The sequence below is a fragment of the Choloepus didactylus genome, chromosome 18 (assembly GCF_015220235.1).
Source record: "Choloepus didactylus isolate mChoDid1 chromosome 18, mChoDid1.pri, whole genome shotgun sequence".
Taxonomy (NCBI): Eukaryota; Metazoa; Chordata; class Mammalia; order Pilosa; family Megalonychidae; genus Choloepus; species Choloepus didactylus.
In genome coordinates, this window is record NC_051324.1 from 34,393,393 (window position 1) to 34,413,212 (window position 19,820).

The 19,820-nt window shown below is 35.1% G+C and overlaps 1 protein-coding gene across 6 annotated transcripts in view; it reads left to right on the top strand.

The window, feature by feature from the left end:
* The window catches only part of BCAS3 (BCAS3 microtubule associated cell migration factor), a 799,405-nt gene that overhangs the window by 322,421 nt on the left and 457,164 nt on the right, over positions 1-19,820 (top strand). For all 6 annotated transcript variants that reach the window (XM_037808130.1, XM_037808128.1, XM_037808132.1 and 3 more), the window contains exon 12: positions 12,546-12,716. In XM_037808130.1, the coding sequence (XP_037664058.1) occupies positions 12,546-12,716 (171 nt within the window). The remainder of the gene's footprint in view (positions 1-12,545; positions 12,717-19,820) is intronic.

The following is a 19,820-nucleotide window of genomic DNA, read 5'->3' on the forward strand; positions in this document are numbered from 1 at the left end:
TGTTCAATTGGATTACTTTGATAATTTACACAAATCTTGATTCAGATTATTTTGTTACCTCAGAACTGTCTTATTTGATTCTTCCTTTCAATGTGTTTTAACCCCAGCATGGTAAATTGATTGAATAAATATGTCTCTCTTTTTTCTTGTCTTTGTTAACTCCTTAATGACAATGAACAGCTTTTGTGAGAACAGTGCCAATAGCACTAATGGATAGGGAAGACGACTGATATGGCATGGGAATGGTTAATGATGACCAGTGCTGCTTTGGCAAATCTGCTTGCAACAGAACAGAATAAATTCTATGCTCATTTGAATTATGGGTTGTTTTGGTATGCTAAAGTTGCCAAAATGCAATATACTAGAAATGGACTGTCTTTTAGTAGTGGGGATTTATTTATGTATAATGTAGCTTATAAGTTACAATTATAAGGCCATGAAAATGTCCACATTAAGGTATCAATAGGAGGATATCTCCTCTGAAGAAAGGCTGCCTGCATCTGGGACATCTCTGTCACATGGGAAGTTACATGGCTGGCATCTGCTGGCCCTTCTTTCCTGGGTTTCTTTGTGTTCAGCTTCTGAATTCAGTGAGGCTTCCCTGAGCTCTTCGGGGTTTTTCTGTGTATCCTTTATCCTCTTATAAAGAACTCCAGTAAGGGGATTAAGACCCACCTTGAATGGGCTGGGTCACATCTCAGTTGAAATAACCTAACCAAAAGGTCCCAGCCACAATAGGTCTGCACCCACAGGAATGGATTAAGAGAGCGTGCCCTTTCCTGGGGTATATAACAGCTCCAAACTACCATATGGGTCATAATGGTTTATCTCACACTTCTTTCTATAGCCTAATAGTCAGTTCTTTTTATAGCCACAGTTTACTTCTGTGAGTAGTCTGGATAAGATTAATAGGAAGTATAAGGAAGTTTTAAATTTAGATACTTCAGGTTGTGAGTCCTCTCAATCTAATTTATCATCTTTAGGTGGTTAAATTATTCCTGTTTTTTTTTCTTAGCCTTTATTTTTTGTGTGTATTTGAGGAGATCACCAGGTATTAAAAACCTGTGGTGCTCAGATGTGGCCCTCTCTCTCTAGTTAACCCAATTCAGCAGGTGAACTCACTGCTCTCCCTGCTACGTGGGATCTAACTCTCAGGGGTGTAACTCTCCCTGGCAATGTAAGATATGACTCCTGGGGATGAATCTGGACCGGACATTGTGGGATTGAGAACATCTTCTTGACCAAAAGGGGCATGCAAAATGAAACAAAATGGAGGCGGGGCAAGATGGAGGACTGGTGAGCTGTATGTTTTAGTTACTCCTCCAGGAAAGTAGGTAGAAAGCCAGGAACTGCATGGACTGGACACCACAGAGCAATCTGACTTTGGGCATACTTCATACAACACTCATGAAAACGTGGAACTGCTGAGATCAGCGAAATCTGTAAGTTTTTGCGGCCAGGGGACTCGCGCCCCTGTCTGCCAGGCTCAGTCCCGTGGGAGGAGGGGCTGTCAGCTCCGGGAAGGAGAAGGGAGAACTGCAGTGGCAGCCCTTATCGGAAACTCATTCTACTGATCCAAACTCCAACCATAGATAGACTGAGACCAGACACCAGAGAATCTGAGAGCAGCCAGCCCAGCAGAGAGGAGACAGACATAGAAAAAAACAGCATGAAAAACTCCAAAATAAAAGCGGAGGATTTTTGGAGTTCTGGTGAACATAGAAACGGGAAGGGCAGAGCTCAGGCCCTCAGGCTCATATGCAAATCCCGAAGAAAAGCTGATCTCTCTGCCCTGTGGACCTTTCCTTAATGGCCCTGGTTGCTTTGTCTCTTAGCATTTCAATAACCCATTAGATCTGTGAGGAGGGCCTTTTTTTTTTTCTTTCTTTCTTTTTTCTTTTTTTAATCCTTTTTTCTTTTTCTAAAACAATTACTCTAAGAAGCCCAATACAGAAAGCTTCAAAGACTTGCAATTTGGGCAGGTCAATACAAGAGCAGAACTAAGAGAGCTCTGAGACAAAAGGCAATAATCCAGTGGCTGAGAAAATTCACTAAACCCCACAACTTCCCAAGAAAATGGGGGTGTCTGCTCACAGCCATCATCCTGGTGGACAGGAAACACTCCTGCCCGTCGCCAGCCCCATAGCCCAGAGCTGCCCCACACAACCCAGTGTGACGGAAGTGCTTCAAATAACAGGCACACTCCACAAAACTGGGCGTGGACATTAGCCTTCCCTGCAACCTCAGCTGATTGTCCCAGAGTTGGGAAGGTGGAGCAGTGTGAATTAACAAAGCCCCATTCAGCCATCATTTCAGCAGACTGGGAGCCTCCCTACACAGCCCAGCAGCCCAGAACTGCCCTGGGGGGACGGCACTCACCTGTGACATAGCACAGATATCCCTCAACAGAGGACCAGGGAGTGCACGGCCTGGAAGAGGGACCCACTTGCAAGTCTCAGGAGCCATACGCCAATACCAAGGACTTGTGGGTCAGTGGCAGAGACAAACTGTGGCAGGACTGAACTGAAGGATTAGACTATTGCAGCAGCTTTAAAACTACAGGATCACCAGGGAGATTTGATTGTTAGAGCCACCCCCACTCCCTGACTGCCCAGAAACACGCCCCATATACAGGGCAGGCAACACCAACTACACACGCAAGCTTGGTACACCAATTGGACCCCACAAGACTCACTCCCCCACTCACCACAAAGGCACAGCAGGGGAGAACTGGCTTGTGGAGAACAGGTGACTCGTGGACGCCACCTGCTGGTTAGTTAGAGAAAGTATACTCCACGAAGCTGTAGATCTGATAAATTAGACATAAGGACTTCAATTGGTCTACACATCCTAAAAGAACCCTATCAAGTTCAGCAAATGCCAAGAGGCCAAAAACAACAGAAAATTATAAAGCATATGAAAAAACCAGACGATATGGATAACCCAAGCCCAAGCACCCAAATCAAAAGACCAGAAGAGACACAGCACCTAGAGCAGCTACTCAAAGAACTAAAGATGAACAATGAGACCATAGTACAGAATACAAAGGATATCAAGAAGACCCTAGAAGAGCATAAAGAAGACATTGCAAGACTAAATAAAAAAATAGACGATCTTATGGAAATTAAAGAAACTGTTGACCAAATTAAAAAGATTCTGGACACTCATAGTACAAGACTAGAGGAAGTTGAACAACGAATCAGTGACCTGGAAGATGACAGAATGGAAAATGAAAGCATAAAAGAAAGAATGGGGAAAAAAATTGAAAAAATAGAAATGGACCTCAGGGATATGATAGATAATATAAAACGTCCTAATATAAGACTCATTGGTGTTCCAGAAGGGGAAGAAAAGGGTAAAGGTCTAGGAAGAGTATTCAAAGAAATTGTTGGGGAAAACTTCCCAAATCTTCTAAACAACATAAATACACAAATCATAAATGCCCAGCGAACTCCAAATAGAATAAATCCAAATAAACCAACTCCGAGACATATTCTGATCACACTGTCAAACAGGGAAGAGAAGGAGCAAGTTCTGAAAGCAGCAAGAGAAAAGCAATTCACCACATACAAAGGAAACAGCATAAGACTAAGTAGTGACTACTCAGCAGCCACCATGGAGGCGAGAAGGCAGTGGCATGATATATTTAAAATTCTGAGTGAGAAAAATTTCCAAACAAGAATACTTTATCCAGCAAAGCTCTCCTTCAAATTTGAGGGAGAGCTTAAATTTTTCACAGACAAACAAATGCTGAGAGAATTTGCTAACAAGAGAGCTGCCCTACTGGAGATACTAAAGGGAGCCCTACAGACAGAGAAACAAAGAAAGGACAGAGAGACTAGAAGAAAGGTTCAGTACTAAAGAGATTCGGTATGGGTACAATAAAGGATATTAATAGACAGAGGGGAAAAATATGGCAAACATAAACCAAAGGATAAGATGGCTGATTCAAGAAATGCCTTCACGGTTATAACGTTGAATGTAAATGATTTAAACTCCCCAATTAAAAGATATAGATTCGCAGAATGGATAAAAAAAAATGAACCATCAATATGTTGCATACAAGAGACTCATCTTAGACACAGGGACACAAAGAAATTGAAAGTGAAAGGATGGAAAAAAATATTTCATGCAAGCTACAGCCAAAAGAAAGAAGGTATAGCAATATTAATCTGAGATAAAATAGACTTCAAATGCAGGGATGTTTTGAGAGACAAAGAAGGCCACTACATACTAATAAAACGGGCAATTCAACAAGAAGAAATAAGAATCATAAATGTCTATGCACCCAATCAAGGTGCCACAAAATACATGAGAGAAACACTGGCAAAACTAAAGGAAGCAATTGATGTTTCCGCAATAATTGTGGGAGACTTCAACACATCACTCTCTCCTATAGATAGATCAACCAGACAGAAGACCAATAAGGAAATTGAAAACCTAAACAATCTGATAAATGAATTAGATTTAACAGACATATACAGGACATTACATCCCAAATCACCAGGATACACATACTTTTCTAGTGCTCATGGAACTTTCTCCAGAATAGATCATATGCTGGGACATAAAACAAGCCTCAATAAATTTAAAAAGATTGAAATTATTCAAAGCACATTCTCTGACCACCATGGAATACAATTAGAAGTCAATAACCATCAGAGACTTAGAAAATTCACAAATACCTGGAGGTTAAACAACACACTCCTAAACAATCAGTGGGTTAAAGAAGAAATAGCAAGAGAAATTGCTAAATATATAGAGACGAACGAAAATGAGAACACAACATACCAAAACCTATGGGATGCAGCAAAAGCAGTGCTAAGGGGGAAATTTATAGCACTAAACGCATATATTAAAAAGGAAGAAAGAGCCAAAATCAAAGAACTAATGGATCAACTGAAGAAGCTAGAAAATGAACAGCAAACCAATCCTAAACCAAGTACAAGAAAAGAAATAACAAGGATTAAAGCAGAAATAAATGACATAGAGAACAAAAAAACAATAGAGAGGATAAATATCACCAAAAGTTGGTTCTTTGAGAAGATCAACAAGATTGACAAGCCCCTAGCTAGACTGACAAAATCAAAAAGAGAGAAGACCCATATAAACAAAATAATGAATGAAAAAGGTGACATAACTGCAGATCCTGAAGAAATTAAAAAAATTATAAGAGGATACTATGAGCAACTGTACGGCAACAAACTGGATAATGTAGAGGAAATGGACAATTTCCTGGAAACATATGAACAACCTAGACTGACCAGAGAAGAAATAGAAGACCTCAACCAACCCATCACAGGCAAAGAGATCCAATCAGTCATCAAAAATCTTCCCACAAATAAATGCCCAGGGCCAGATGGCTTCACAGGGGAATTCTACCAAACTTTCCAGAAAGAACTGACACCAATCTTACTCAAACTCTTTCAAAACATTGAAGAAAATGGAACACTACCTAACTCATTTTATGAAGCTAACATCAATCTAATACCAAAACCAGGCAAAGATGCTGCAAAAAAGGAAAACTACCGGCCAATCTCCCTAATGAATATAGATGCAAAAATCCTCAACAAAATACTTGCAAATCGAATCCAAAGACACATTAAAAAAATCCTACACCATGACCAAGTGGGGTTCATTCCAGGCATGCAAGGATGGTTCAACATAAGAAAATCAATCAATGTATTACAACACATTAAAAATTCAAAAGGGAAAAATCAAATGATCATCTCAATAGATGCTGAAAAAGCATTTGACAAAATCCAACATCCGTTTTTGATAAAAACACTTCAAAAGGTAGGAATTGAAGGAAACTTCCTCAAGATGATAAAGAGCATATATGAAAAACCCACAGCCAGCATAGTACTCCATGGTGAAAGACTGAAAGCCTTCCCTCTAAGATCAGGAACAAGACAAGGATGCCCGCTGTCACCACTGTTATTCAACATTGTGCTGGAAGTGCTAGCCAGGGCAATCCGGCAAGACAAAGAAATAAAAGGCATCCATATTGGACAAGAAGAAGTAAAACTGTCATTGTTTGCAGATGATATGATCTTATATCTGGAAAACCCTGAGAAATCGACGATACAGCTACTAGAGCTAATAAACAAATTTAGCAAAGTAGCGGGATACAAGATTAATGCACATAAGTCAGTAATGTTTCTATATGCTAGAAATGAACAAACTGAAGAGATACTCAAGAAAAAGATATCATTTTCAATAGCAACTAAAAAAATCAAGTACCTAGGAATAAACTTAACCAAAGATGTAAAAGACTTATACAAAGAAAACTATATATCTCTACTAAAAGAAATAGAAGTAGACCTTAAAAGATGGAAAAATATTCCATGTTCATGGATAGTAAGGCTAAATGTCATTAAGATGTCAGTTCTACCCAAACTCATCTACAGATTCAATGCAATCCCAATCAAAATTCCAACAACCTACTTTGCAGACTTGGAAAAGCTAGTTATCAAATTTATTTGGAAAGGGAAGATGCCTCGAATTGCTAAAGACACTCTAAAAAAGAAAAACGAAGTGGGAGGACTTACACTCCCTGACTTTGAAGCTTATTATAAAGCCACAGTTGTCAAAACAGCATGGTACTGGCACAAAGATAGACATATAGATCAATGGAATCGAATTGAGAATTCAGAGATAGACCCTCAGATCTGTGGCCGACTGATCTTTGATAAGGCCCCCAAAGTCACTGAACTGAGTCATAATGATCTTTTCAACAAATGGGGCTGGGAGAGTTGGATATCCATATCCAAAAGAATGAAAGAGGACCCCTACCTCACACCCTACACAAAAATTAACTCAAAATGGACCAAAGATCTCAATATAAAAGAAGTACCATAAAACTCCTAGAAGATAATGTAGGGAAACATCTTGAAGACCTTGTATTAGGCGGCCACTTCCTAGACTTTACACCCAAAGCACAAGCAACAAAAGAAAAAATAGATAAATGGGAACTCCTCAAGCTTAGAAGTTTCTGCACCTCAAAGGAATTTCTCAAAAAGGTAAAGAGGCAGCCAACTCAATGGGAAAAAATTTTTGGAAACCATGTATCTGACAAAAGACTGATATCTTGCATATATAAAGAAATCCTACAACTCAATGACAATAGTACAGACAGCCCAATTATAAAATGAGCAAAGGATATGAAAAGACAGTTCTCTGAAGAGGAAATACAAATGGCCAAGAAACACATGAAAAAATGTTCAGCTTCACTAGCTATTAGAGAGATGCAAATTAAGACCACAATGAGATACCATCTAACACCTATTAGAGTGGCTGCCATTAAACCAACAGGAAACTACAAATTCTGGAGGGGATGTGGAGAAATTGGAACTCTTATTCATTGTTGGTGGGACTGTATAATGGTTCAGCCACTCTGGAAGTCAGTCTGGCAGTTCCTTAGAAAACTAGAAATAGAGTTACCATTTGATCCAGCGATTGCACTTCTCGGTATATACCCGGAAGATCGGAAAGCAGTGACACGAACAGATATCTGCATGCCAATGTTCATAGCAGCATTATTTACAATTGCCAAGAGATGGAAACAACCCAAATGTCCTTCAACAGATGAGTGGATAAATAAAATGTGGTATATACACACGATGGAGTACTACACGGCAGTAAGAAGGAACGACCTCGTGAAACATATGACAACATGGATGAACCTTGAAGACATAATGCTGAGCGAAATAAGCCAGGCACGGAAAGAGAAATATTATATGCTACCACTAATGTGAACTTTGAAAAATGTAAAACGAATGGTTTATAATGTCGAATGTAGGGGAGCTAGCAATAGAGAGCAATTAAGGAAGGGGGAACAGTAATCCAAGAAGAACAGATAAGCTATTTAACGTTCTGGGGATGCCCAGGAATGACTATGGTCTGTTAATTTCTGATGGATATAGTAGGAGCAAGTTCACAGAAATGTTGCTATATTATGTAACTTTCTTGGGGTAAAGTAGGAACAGGTTGGAAGTAAAGCAGTTATCTTAGGTTAGTTGTCTTTTTCTTACTCCCTTGTTATGGTCTCTTTGAAATGTTCTTTTATTGTATGTTTTTCTTTTTTTTTCTTTTTTTTTTTTTATTTTTTTTTTCCATACAGTTGATTTAAAAAGGAAAAAAAGGTTAAAAAAAAAAAAAAGGAAAAACAAGGAAAAAAATATGTAGTGCCCCCTTGAGGAGCCTGTGGAGAATGCAGGGGTATTGGCCTACCCCACCTCAATGGTTGCTAACATGACCACAGACATAGGGAACTGGTGGTTTGATGGGTTGAGCCCTCTGCCGTACGTTTTACTCTTGGGAAGACGGTTGCTGCAAAGGATAGGCTAGGCCTCCCTATAATTGTGCCTAAGAGCCTCCTCCCGAATGCCTCTTTGTTGCTCAGATGTGGCCCTCTCTCTCTAGCTAAGCCAACTTGAAAGGTGAAATCACTGCCCTCCCCGCTACGTGGGATCAGACACCCAGGGGAGTGAATCTCCCTGGCAACGTGGAATATGACTCCCGGGGAGGAATGTAGACCTAGCATCGTGGGATGGAGAACATCTTCTTGACCAAAAGGGGGATGTGAAAGGAAATGAAATAAGCTTCAGTAGCAGAGAGATTCCAAAATAGCCGAGAGGTCACTCTGGTGGGCACTCTTACGCACAATTCAGACAACCCTCTTTAGGTTCTAAAGAATTGAGGTAGCTGGTGGATACCTGAAACTATCAAACTACAACCCAGAACCCATGAATCTCGAAGACGATTGTATAAAAATGTAGCTTATGAGGGATGACAATGGGATTGGGAAAACCATAAGGACCACACTCAACTTTGTCTATTTTATGGATGGATGAGTAGAAAAATAGGGGAAGGAAACAAACAAACAGACAAAGGTACCCAGTGTTCTTTTTTACTTCAATTGCTCTTTTTCACTGTAATTATTATTCTTGTTATTCTTGTGTGTGTGCTAATGAAGGTGTCAGGGCGTGATTTAGGTGATGAATGTACAACTATGTAATGGTACTGTGAGCAATCAAATGTACGTTTTGTTTTGTATGACTGTGTGGTATGTGAATATATCTCAATAAAATGAAGATAAAAAAATGAAACAAAATAAAGTTTCAGTGGATGAGAGATTTCAAATGGAGTTGAGAGGTCACTTTGGTGGGCATTCTTATGCAGTATATAGATAACCCTTTTTAGGTTTTAATGTACAGGAATAGCTAGAAGTAAATACCTGAAACTGTCAAACTGCAACCCGGTAGTCTTGACTCTTGAAGAGAATTGTATAACAATTTAGCTTACAAGGGGTGACAGTGTGATTGTGAAAGCCTTGTGGATTGCACTCCATTTGTTCAGTGTATAGGTGGATGAGTAGAAAAATGGGGACAAAAGCTAAATGAAAAATAGAGTGGGAGTGGATGATTTGGGTGTTCTTTTTTACTTTTAGTTTTTATTCTTTTTTTTACTTTTTATGGTATAAGGAAAATGTTCAAAAAATAGATGAATGATGAATGCATAACTATATGATGGTACTGTGAACAGTTGATTGTACACCATGGATGATTTATGATATGTGAATATATCTCAATAAAACTGAATTTAAAAAAACCTTTGATGTATACACCCTATCTACTAAAATCAAGTGGAAAGACAAATTATTGCATGGGGATATAGATATCTAAATGTGATATGTGAAAATTGTTAGATAACAACATAATATGTATTGCTTCTGGACACTAGTGCCTAATATAGAAACAAATTTCTCATAGAAGCAAAGGTCTTTACTAAAGCAGAAAATTTCCAGCACCCCTCCCACATCTCCCACATTAGATTTTGAAAGTTCATGAGCAGATATGATGACTTAAATTTTGGGTTTAGATTTCTGGCCACTAATAATATGACTCCATCAAGTTTTCTTCTGAGAAATGATAAGAGCTTTTCGTATACAATGAGCCTTTGACTTTCAAATATACTACTTTGTTTTTTCCCCTTCATATATATTTTTCCTAGTTCTCTTATATTAACTTTTCCCATTATCTTGTGGGTTACCTTTAGTACATCACTTTCTGCTTTTTATGTGCTCCAGTTATTTTACTTTTATTTCTATTCTTTGGAATAAGAGCATGAAATAATAGGCTCGGGGCAAATGGGGAGGATAATAAACCTAAGAATTTAAAACTAAAAGGCCTTCTTTGATAAAGGGATAGCTCCCTTTAAGTGGAAGCATCTCCATTAGCATTAATGGAGTAAGTACATCAGCTGAGGCATCTCAGAGGTTAATTGGGCTTCCTGGCCAGCTCTTGACATCAATACACTGTGGCGCCTGTTTCTGTTGGTCCTTCAGAGGCTTTCTTGACAACAGCGTAACAGACTTTGTGTAAGTCATTTCTTGTGAATTATTGAAACAAACATTTGGCTGCTAACTGATGAATGCTAATGTGTTTTATAATCACTGCAGTTTGAGTTTTTAGTACTAAATAAACAATTGATTTGTGGCTTTTTCTTGGTTTCATTCTGCTGTATGCAATGTCTTTTTATGTGGATTCAGCAGATGGGTTTGCTGGTCATTTTACTAAAGTATTTATTAGGACACATTATTATGACTTTTCATTTTTCTTTTTTTTCCCCATCATACATCTAAAAAATAATTAGTAGTTATTTAGTTTTCAGCCAGTTGGTCTTCCAGGAGATTAGTCTTACACTGTCCATCTGTGTAGGACAGCAGTATGTTCTGTATTCATTATGTGTGAGAGCTGAAGTAGTAATAGGAACGGATTACAAGGTAGTGTAGGATAGTGGTTAAAAATCAGGCCCCCGAGACAGGCAATCTCAGTTTTGAATTTGCAGCTTTGTCATTGACTAGCTGTTTGAGCTACCATTTTACTTCATTTCCTTAGTTTCAGTTTTCTCTTCTGTAAAACCAGAATGTGTGTGGAACTCCATAGAGATAGCTTACGTTAAGAGCTTTACCCAGTCCTTAGTCTATAGTAAAGACTCCATAGCTACAGTAACACTATGCATAAATTACTAGTGTCGGGTATATAGTGTTTTAATGAAATGTATCTTAGGAAAATACTTTTCCTTTTTTTCTCCAGCCTAATTGTTGCGTAAATCACATTTGGGCCTTAAAAAAAAAAAATCTATGCATACCATTTATAAATTAAGATTTGAAATACCATGTATATAACAATTTACATTTTACAATTTAGCTATAGCATATGCCAGAATATAGATGAGTTTATTTAGTCTGAATCTACTTCAATTATTAGTTTTTAGTAATTATTGTAGAGGGCAAATCATCAAATTGGTTTTTAAAAAGAAAAATCAAAATGAAGGAAGAAATTTAAAAATTTAATAGTTATTCCTTGACCTGTAATTTCATAATTATGATTGGTGGGAATTGTTATAAACATCTCTTTAAACAACAGTTAATTAACAATTGTTTTAATATGGGGGATAATGAAAAAATAAAGCTTTCCTAATTTTCTTTCTTAGGTTTTGGATTAATTTTAAGTGTTTTAATAAAAAACTTTCTTACAAAATCAAAATTGTGTATGTGTATGTTATATATTATATAATTTTTGATATGTCTATATTATCTAGGCTACCTTTTTTGGGCTCCAATGATGAAACTCTTCTTCAACATGTATTATGTGCATAGTTTTCTCTTTGTTTCTGCTCTCTTCCCTTTCAGATGAAAAAAATGTTACTTAAAAAATATTTCTTTTTATAAAGCCTTTATGAGAATAATAAGATGAGATTCATGTAAAAAATTACTCATGTGACATAGTTTTATCTCTTTGCTTTAAATGAAATATAACTGAAAAGTAGTTATGAAATATCATAAGTTGTCTTTAATTGAAATAGTATATTAGAAGAAATTACACTGCATAATTTCTCTTACCAGATAGAAAAGAATTCTCTTAACTAATTTTATGTGATATTTCATTTATCCAGTAGTTAGTATCTTAGCGAGTATGTTACCCACATGCCAAATCTTAGCATACAATTTTATATGAGTACATTATAGATTTATTTTGGGCATATAGTCTTTTTCACATAGGGATTCTACCAATGCCTTGGTCTTTTTCATGTAGAAAATAGACGTAAAATTACATTTATAATATTTCAAAAAACAGAGCATCATATTGCCACTTCTTACTGTGTCATGAATTTTAGGATATATACATTAAGGAGGGTGTAAAAAGCAAATATTTTATATGAAAATGTAACTGTACCCTCATGTGAAACAGAGCTCTTTAATTATTTACCTATGACTTTATTCTCACTGTGCTGACTTTGGCAAAGAACTTTACTGGTGCCAGTCCCTCAAAGTAATACTGATTTTCTAATTAAAATTCAAGATTGTAAAAAGTCAGGTCAAATTTATGTGACAATTCTCTTTGATCAAAACCAGTGCTAAGTAAAATGTTGTAAGAGCATAAAAGATTTCTTAATGTAATCATTAGGAGAATTTCAGAATTTCTATTTAGAAGCCAAATACTGATATGAAGTCAAACATTTTATTTTTCGTTGTATAGACACTGAAAACTGGCTTGACAATGGTTGGAAAAGTGGTGACTCAGCTGACAGGCACGCTACCTGCAGGTGTGACAGAGGATGATGTTTCCACCCATAGTAATTCACGGCGGAGCCCTTTGGTCCCGGGCATCATCACAGTTATTGACACTGAAACAGTTGGAGAGGGACAGGTAAGAAGAGCTTCTGTTATTTGCAGTGCATGTGTTGGGTAATGTATAGGAACTAAGATCAGCCAAATTGTACATGGCCTAGGAGATTATCAATTTGTAATTTTAGAAATTGAGAATATTTCAGATTAGATATCTTTTTCAGGAAATGGTAACATGTTAAAGCCTGTTATTTCAAACATTGTTAATATACCAAATCTGAAAGTACAGTTAATGTTCTAAGGGATTCTCTTATCACTTTATCAGGATATTTATTTTATAAATAAATAATGTCTCTCTATATTCTGTTCATAATACCGTTTTTTGTGTAGTGACAGAACCTTGCTCACAAAAGGAATTGATAGGACTTTACAAATTTGGAGGACCTTTAAAAAATTAATTGACTATTACTGAATAATATAAAAAGGTATTAAAGTTATGCTTTATTTCCTTACAAATATCAAAATAATATATGGGATTTCAAAGTAGCATATCTGAATGCACAGTAATAGCTTATAAATCCTGTATCTTCAGATAAAACAGGTGTAATCTTTTTAATCTACATTTAGGCTCTAGAATGGATAAGTATAAACATGGAAAAATACTTAGGCTTGCATTTAAGCCTTGTTGGTAATAAACCAAACATAATTGGATTGTTTTTTCTCCCATGCACTAGTAGTTTGTGGTCATTTCTATAAAAATATAATCCAACAACTTTTTTTAGAATAAAAACCAAGCAATATTTCTGAAATAAAAGTTATTTTAGTTTTATTTAGAGTATATATTCTGTATTCAGAGCATAATGCTTAGAAACAGTGTGAACCTTAACCTTAAATATTGCATGTACTTTTGAGAAAATCTGCTTCCCATGTATATGGGTAGACATCTTGATGAAATATTATAATTGGCAGCTACTCATGTTCTAGTTCTATAGCAAGATCCAGTCACATTTCAAGACAGTATGAACTTTGCTGAAATTAAAAGATAAAAATTTCTGTATTTTTGGATTTGGCTGTCATATATTATTTGAAATCTGAGTAACTATAATTCTTCTCTTTCCCCCTCTTAACTTTGTGGTTAACCAAATATGCTACAGGCTTGTATTCTTGTTTAAAACTCTTTTTTAATGAAGTGCTAGCAGCTTTTCAGCTGACCAGAATGACTGTTTTTTTCCATTGGTTCTGTTAATTACCTGAAGTGAATAGACACATACAGATGTTCTCTTTTTTAATTGGAATTAGTGTATAAACCCTTAGTGTTTTATGAGTGTTAGAGAAAAAAAAAATATTTTCTTTTGACCTTTGTTTCTTGATTCTTCAATAATTCATCTACCAGGCCACCTACATTTACTCTGTAGTAACAGCCCTCCCAACATTGTCTACTTTGGTGATTGTGAGTAGGTCTGTTGGAGATTTAGCATTTGTTGACAGAGAGATTTGTCATTTAAAAGTAGAAAATGGTATCTCTTAATATTTTCAGGGAAATAGAGTGGTTTAACTCATATATTAATTCATTTCATTTTATTGAAGCGTAGGACCATATTAAGAAAATTCTAAAATAATCATATAAGAAGCAAAACGTAAGGTCTTATGTTTTAATGGTTTGATTTTTACCTGTTCTTCAATAACTGTTTACGGCTTTAAAAACAAATTATTTGGAGGGGACTTTTGGAATATGGAAATGGACCACAGATTGTGGAATCACACAAAAAAACTATTTTTCTGTGATGATGCATTGATAACAGTTAAAAAAATGATGTTTATTAGGAAATGATAATCATAGAAATATTTGCTTTTAAAAATTAAAATCTCAAATGTTAGTTATGAAAACTTTAATTTTTCTGTTTTTATTTTTATAGTTTCTGGATACTATGATCTATTTTGATTACCATTCATGGCATATTTTGAAGTGTTAATTTGACTTAAAAATTTTATAATATAGGAAATATGTTGATTTTTAATAAAAGACAGATTAGTAGGTACATTTTCTAGGAGTTATAAATATTTTTTAAAGCAACAAGATTCCATCATTTTATTTCCAAATGTGAATAAAAGATTCACATTTCTTTTATTAATGTGAATCTGTTTTTTGTCAGGAAGACATTTTTGCCTCTGATAAATAGTTCAGTTGGAGTATAAGGCTGTTTTCGGGTTATGCTGGATTGTAGTAAAAGAACTGCCATGGTTAATGTCAAAAATTTATTCCTTTTAGCCCTTTCTGCTGATGTTTGACCTTAGCAGTAATGAGGTCATACATTGACCACATACATCTCACCAACTAAAGCTGATAATACTTTGATTTTTGCTGTTTAAATCTATCAAGACTTTAATAAAGATATTTTCATGTTTACAGTGGTAGTATATAAATTTCATCTTTCTCATGCTAAATTGATTACTTTGATTTTATGATGAGGCCATCATTGGTAACTACATTAAAGTAGAATAGATGTGATTGACTTTGTGTCCGTTTTTATCTGTGTTACTTTAATGTTTTATTTCAAGTATTTCTTGAGTAGTATAGTTAAGTGGTATAATTTACCTTTACAGATTTATATAATTGAAGTAATAATGGATAGTGACTACTAGTTAGGAATGTGGAAAAATCCCTAATCAAAGAAAAATGCTTCAGAATAATGATATAAACTTGAACTATTTCTTGTACTGGAAGCAAGTGTTATTTATAATTAATAATTTCTGAGGTGTTTTGTTTATCCTTTTGTTCAGATGAAAAAGACTGGTTTATCCATCTTGGATCATTTAAAGTGCTTTTCTTTGTTTTAATACAGTCAAGTTAATATGTACTTAGAGGTTCAGTTTGCTTAGTTAAGTGATGAGCAAAGATAATGACTTAGAAAAATTGTGGTAAAATATCTCTGGTACTAATGGTTTTATGTTTTAGACGAGGTGATAATGTAATGGAGAGGAGCCTTCCAAAAGTGTCTGATTGTTCATATTTGTGAAGCTCATAAAAAGACTGGAAAGATCTTACTTAGTGGCTTGAGGTTTTGGTACACCCCAAGTTTCACGTGTCTTTTTGCTTGTTGGTTTCTGTTTTATTAGTACTATCAAGCAAGGCTCACAGGGAGGAAGATAACTTTTAGGATTTAGGACCTTTTAGGCTACATTAAAGAATTTCTTTTTGGCCTTCTTTTAGATTGATAGTATATTTTTAATTATTTAATTTTCTTCCCCAGTAATCTTGCAAGTTAATTACTCTTTTACTATTCAATTAGAAGTATAATGAAATAAAGTTTAATATTTAGTTCCTCAGTCACACTAGCGACATTTTAGGTCTTCAATTACAATATGTCAATAGTAGCTGCTTTTACTGGGTTGAATGGTGTCCCTGTAAATTTCATGTCCATCTAGAACCTGTGAATATGATTTTATTTGCAAATAGAGTCTTTGATGAGATAATACTGGATTAGGGTGGGTCATAATCTAATGACTGGTATCCTGTTAAGAAGAGGGAATTTTGTATGGACATACAGAATAAGAATGCCACACATAGGACAACAGATGCAGAATTGGAAATGATGCATCTACAACCCAAGGAATGCCATGGGTTACAGGCAACCATAAGGAGCTGGAATGAGCAAGGAAGGCTCTCCGCTGGAGTCTTTAGAGAGAGCATGGCCCAGCCAGCACCTTGATTTCAGAATTATAGGGTACAGAATTGTGAGAGAATGAATTTCTGTTACTTTAAGCCACTCAGTTTTCCTGGAAACAAGAGGAAATCTAGGTCAACTTGGGTTAGGCAATGTTTTCTTAGATATGCCATCAAAATTATATCCATTAAAGAAAAAAAATTGATAAATGGATAAATTGCCCTTTATTACAATTTAAAACTTCCCCTAAGAAGTCACAACTAAGAAAAGGAAAAGGAAGGCCTTGGACTGGGAGAAAAATTTGTATGTTATTGAATATAGTTCTTCTACCCAGAATTTATAAAGAATGCCTTCAACACAATATTTTGAAGACAAGTCAATTAAAAGTGGAGAAATGATTTCAATAGATATTTCTCTGAAGAAAATACATGAATGGTTAATAGGCATATGAAAACTTGCTTGTCATCATTAGTTATAGAAATGAAAATTAAAACCCCAGCAAGGTGTCAAAGTATATTCAGTAGAAAACCTTTAATTAAAAAGACTTACAGTACAAAGTGTTGGAAAGGATGTGGAGAAATTGAACACCATGTGCATTACTGGTAGAATATAAAATGACCTAGCTACTTTGGAAAACTGTTTGATATTTCTTAAGAAGTTGAACATATGTTTACCATATTACTGAGCAATTCTACTTCTAGGTATCTCCCCGTAATGAATACATATGTCCTTGCAAAGAAGTGTACATAGACATTCATAGCAGCATTGTGCATAATAGCAAAACACTATCAATAACCTAAGGACTGGTTGCTTTTCATTATAGTGTGATACTACCATACAGTGGAGTACTTACTGAGCAATAGAAAGAAATGAATGATATATTCAAGAACATAGTTGAACCTCAAGAACATTATATAAGTGAAAAAAAAGAGAAAAAGTTAGAAATTACATGATTCTATCTATATGATATTTTTAGAAATTTTCAGAAAAAATTTTAAAAATGCTAAAGAGTTAGAATGAATATGAGCAATTGCCTAGGTCTAGGGGTTGGTGAGAGCCAGTAAAGCATATGAGGATATTTTGGGGGTGCTGGTAGTCTTCTAAAGCTTGAATGTAGTGATGGTTACTCAACTGCATCCAATTATATATACTTGAAATAGGAGAATTGTACGTATAAATTTATTAGCGATAGAGGCAGAACTACCAGCAGTGGTGAAGTGAGAGGGTTGGCAAATCCTCTCCCCAGGAAATATGTACATCACTGGACCAAATTTTCAAAAATAACAATTTGGGGATTTGTAAATCATTCAAAAGCAAAAATAAAAGTGATAAATATTTATTCATGGAAAGATGCTAGAACTTGGATAAGAACAATAGGGTATCTCTCCTGAAGCTATTCCCATTTGCACCTGCCTTACTAAGGTAGGTGTAGTAGTTTTACTAGAAAAGAGTGGGTCCTGTAAACGGGCAGTTTTACTGCAAGGCCGGGGGTGGTTTACTTGATTTGGAGTTGAAGGCAAAAACCCAAGCTCAGCAATGTTTTTAGTAAAAGTAGTAAACTCAATAGGTAATGAATGGAAATAGTGTGCAGCTTTGCTAGCTTAATGCTGCAGTTCAGCTTAGAACAAGTCTTACGAACAGAGAGAAAAAATTTTGAAGAACTTTGAATGGAGCCTCAGAGACCTTTGGGACGACATCAAGCATACCGATGTGTGAATAGGAATCTTGGAAAAGAGAAGTGAGAAAGGGGCAGGAAAAATAATTGAAGAAATGGACTATGTGAATATGTAGTTTTCCATTTTCTTCACTTAATTTCTTTAAAATATATGATTGTTTAAGGAAATAATTATAACTGTTTTATTCAGTTTGCAATACACATGACAACAGTAGCACAAAGGAATGGGGAATTAATGCAGTTACATTGGAGCAAGGAGCTATATTTTACTGGAATTAAGTTAATATTAGCCTGAAGTAGAGATTAATTTATTAATACTCATATTGTAATCCGTACAGCAACTACTAAGAAATTATTAAAAAAATTTACAGTGGCTTTAAAATAGTAACACTAAAGTATTTGACACAAAATAAGAGGACCAGAGGAGTAACAGTGGAGATAAAAAAAAAAAAAAATGGCGGAATGTAGACCTATATCCAACATCGATAATTATATTAACTATAAATGGACTATAAAAGGCAGTGATTGCCAGACTTGAATCACTTTTGATTTAAAGATGCAAATAGGTTAAAAGTAAAAGGATGGAAAAAAATAACCATAATAAGCTGGAGAGTGGTTGTGTTAATAGCAGACAATATTATCAGATTTTTCAATTATATCAGACTTTAAGTAAAAAACTATTACTGGAAAAAAGGAATGGCATATTATAATGATAAAAGGGTTAATGTAATAGTTAGATGTACCAATTACTAATATATACATACTAATCAACAGAGACCTAACACACATGAAGCAAAATATGACAGAATTGAAAGGAGAAATAGAGATTTCAAATTTATAACTCACAATTATTATTCAAGATTTCAATAAGTGAAATAACAACCAGACAGAAAATTGGTAAAGATTTAGAAGACTTACCAACACTACCAACCAACATGACCTAACTGATATATACAGAACACTATACCCAATAACTGCAGAATGCACATTCTTTTCAAGGACACCTGGAACATTCTCCAGGATAGACCATATGCTTGGCCATAAAACAAATCTCAGTAACTTTAAAATCATTGTAGTGATACAAAATATGTTCTCTGAGCACATTTGAAATCAATAACAGAATGAGAATTGGTAAATCTCCAAATATTTAGAAATAAACAATATACTTATAAAAAACTCATTGGTCAAAGAAAAACATCTCAAGGGAAATTAGAGACTATTAGTTTGAATTAAATGAAAATAGAATGTATCAAAATTTATAGACCAGAGCTACAGTATTGCACAAAGGAAAAATTTATAGCTTTGAGTGTTTATATTAGGAAAGGAAAAAGATCTAAAATCAATAATCTAAGCTTTCCCCTTAATAGATTAGGAGTAGAGAACATTATACCGAAAGCAAGACAAATGAAATAATAAAGATTCAAGGGCAAATTGATGAAACAGAAACAATGAGATATTAGACAAATATTATGTTATCTCTTTTACTAATTCTTAAAGTGGTATTCTCACTTTCTACTGACAAGAACATTTTTCCAAACTCGTTATTATGTCAGAGATATTGTGGTATAGCTATGCATAGTGTTAAAGCTCAGTTATTGATCAGAAAATATTTAACGTCTGTTTACCTTAATTTCTGCTGTGAAGGTGTTTCTGAGCGAGGATTCTGTTGTTATGTGTATTGCAAACTGAATAAAACAGTGTTATAATTATTTCCTTAAACAATCTTTACTAATTTTCTGTCTGGTTGTTATTTCACTTATTGAAATCTTGAATAATAATTGTGAGTTATAAATTTGAACTATTTCTCCTTTCAGTTCAAAAGTGTTTCTTTGAAAAGATCAACAAA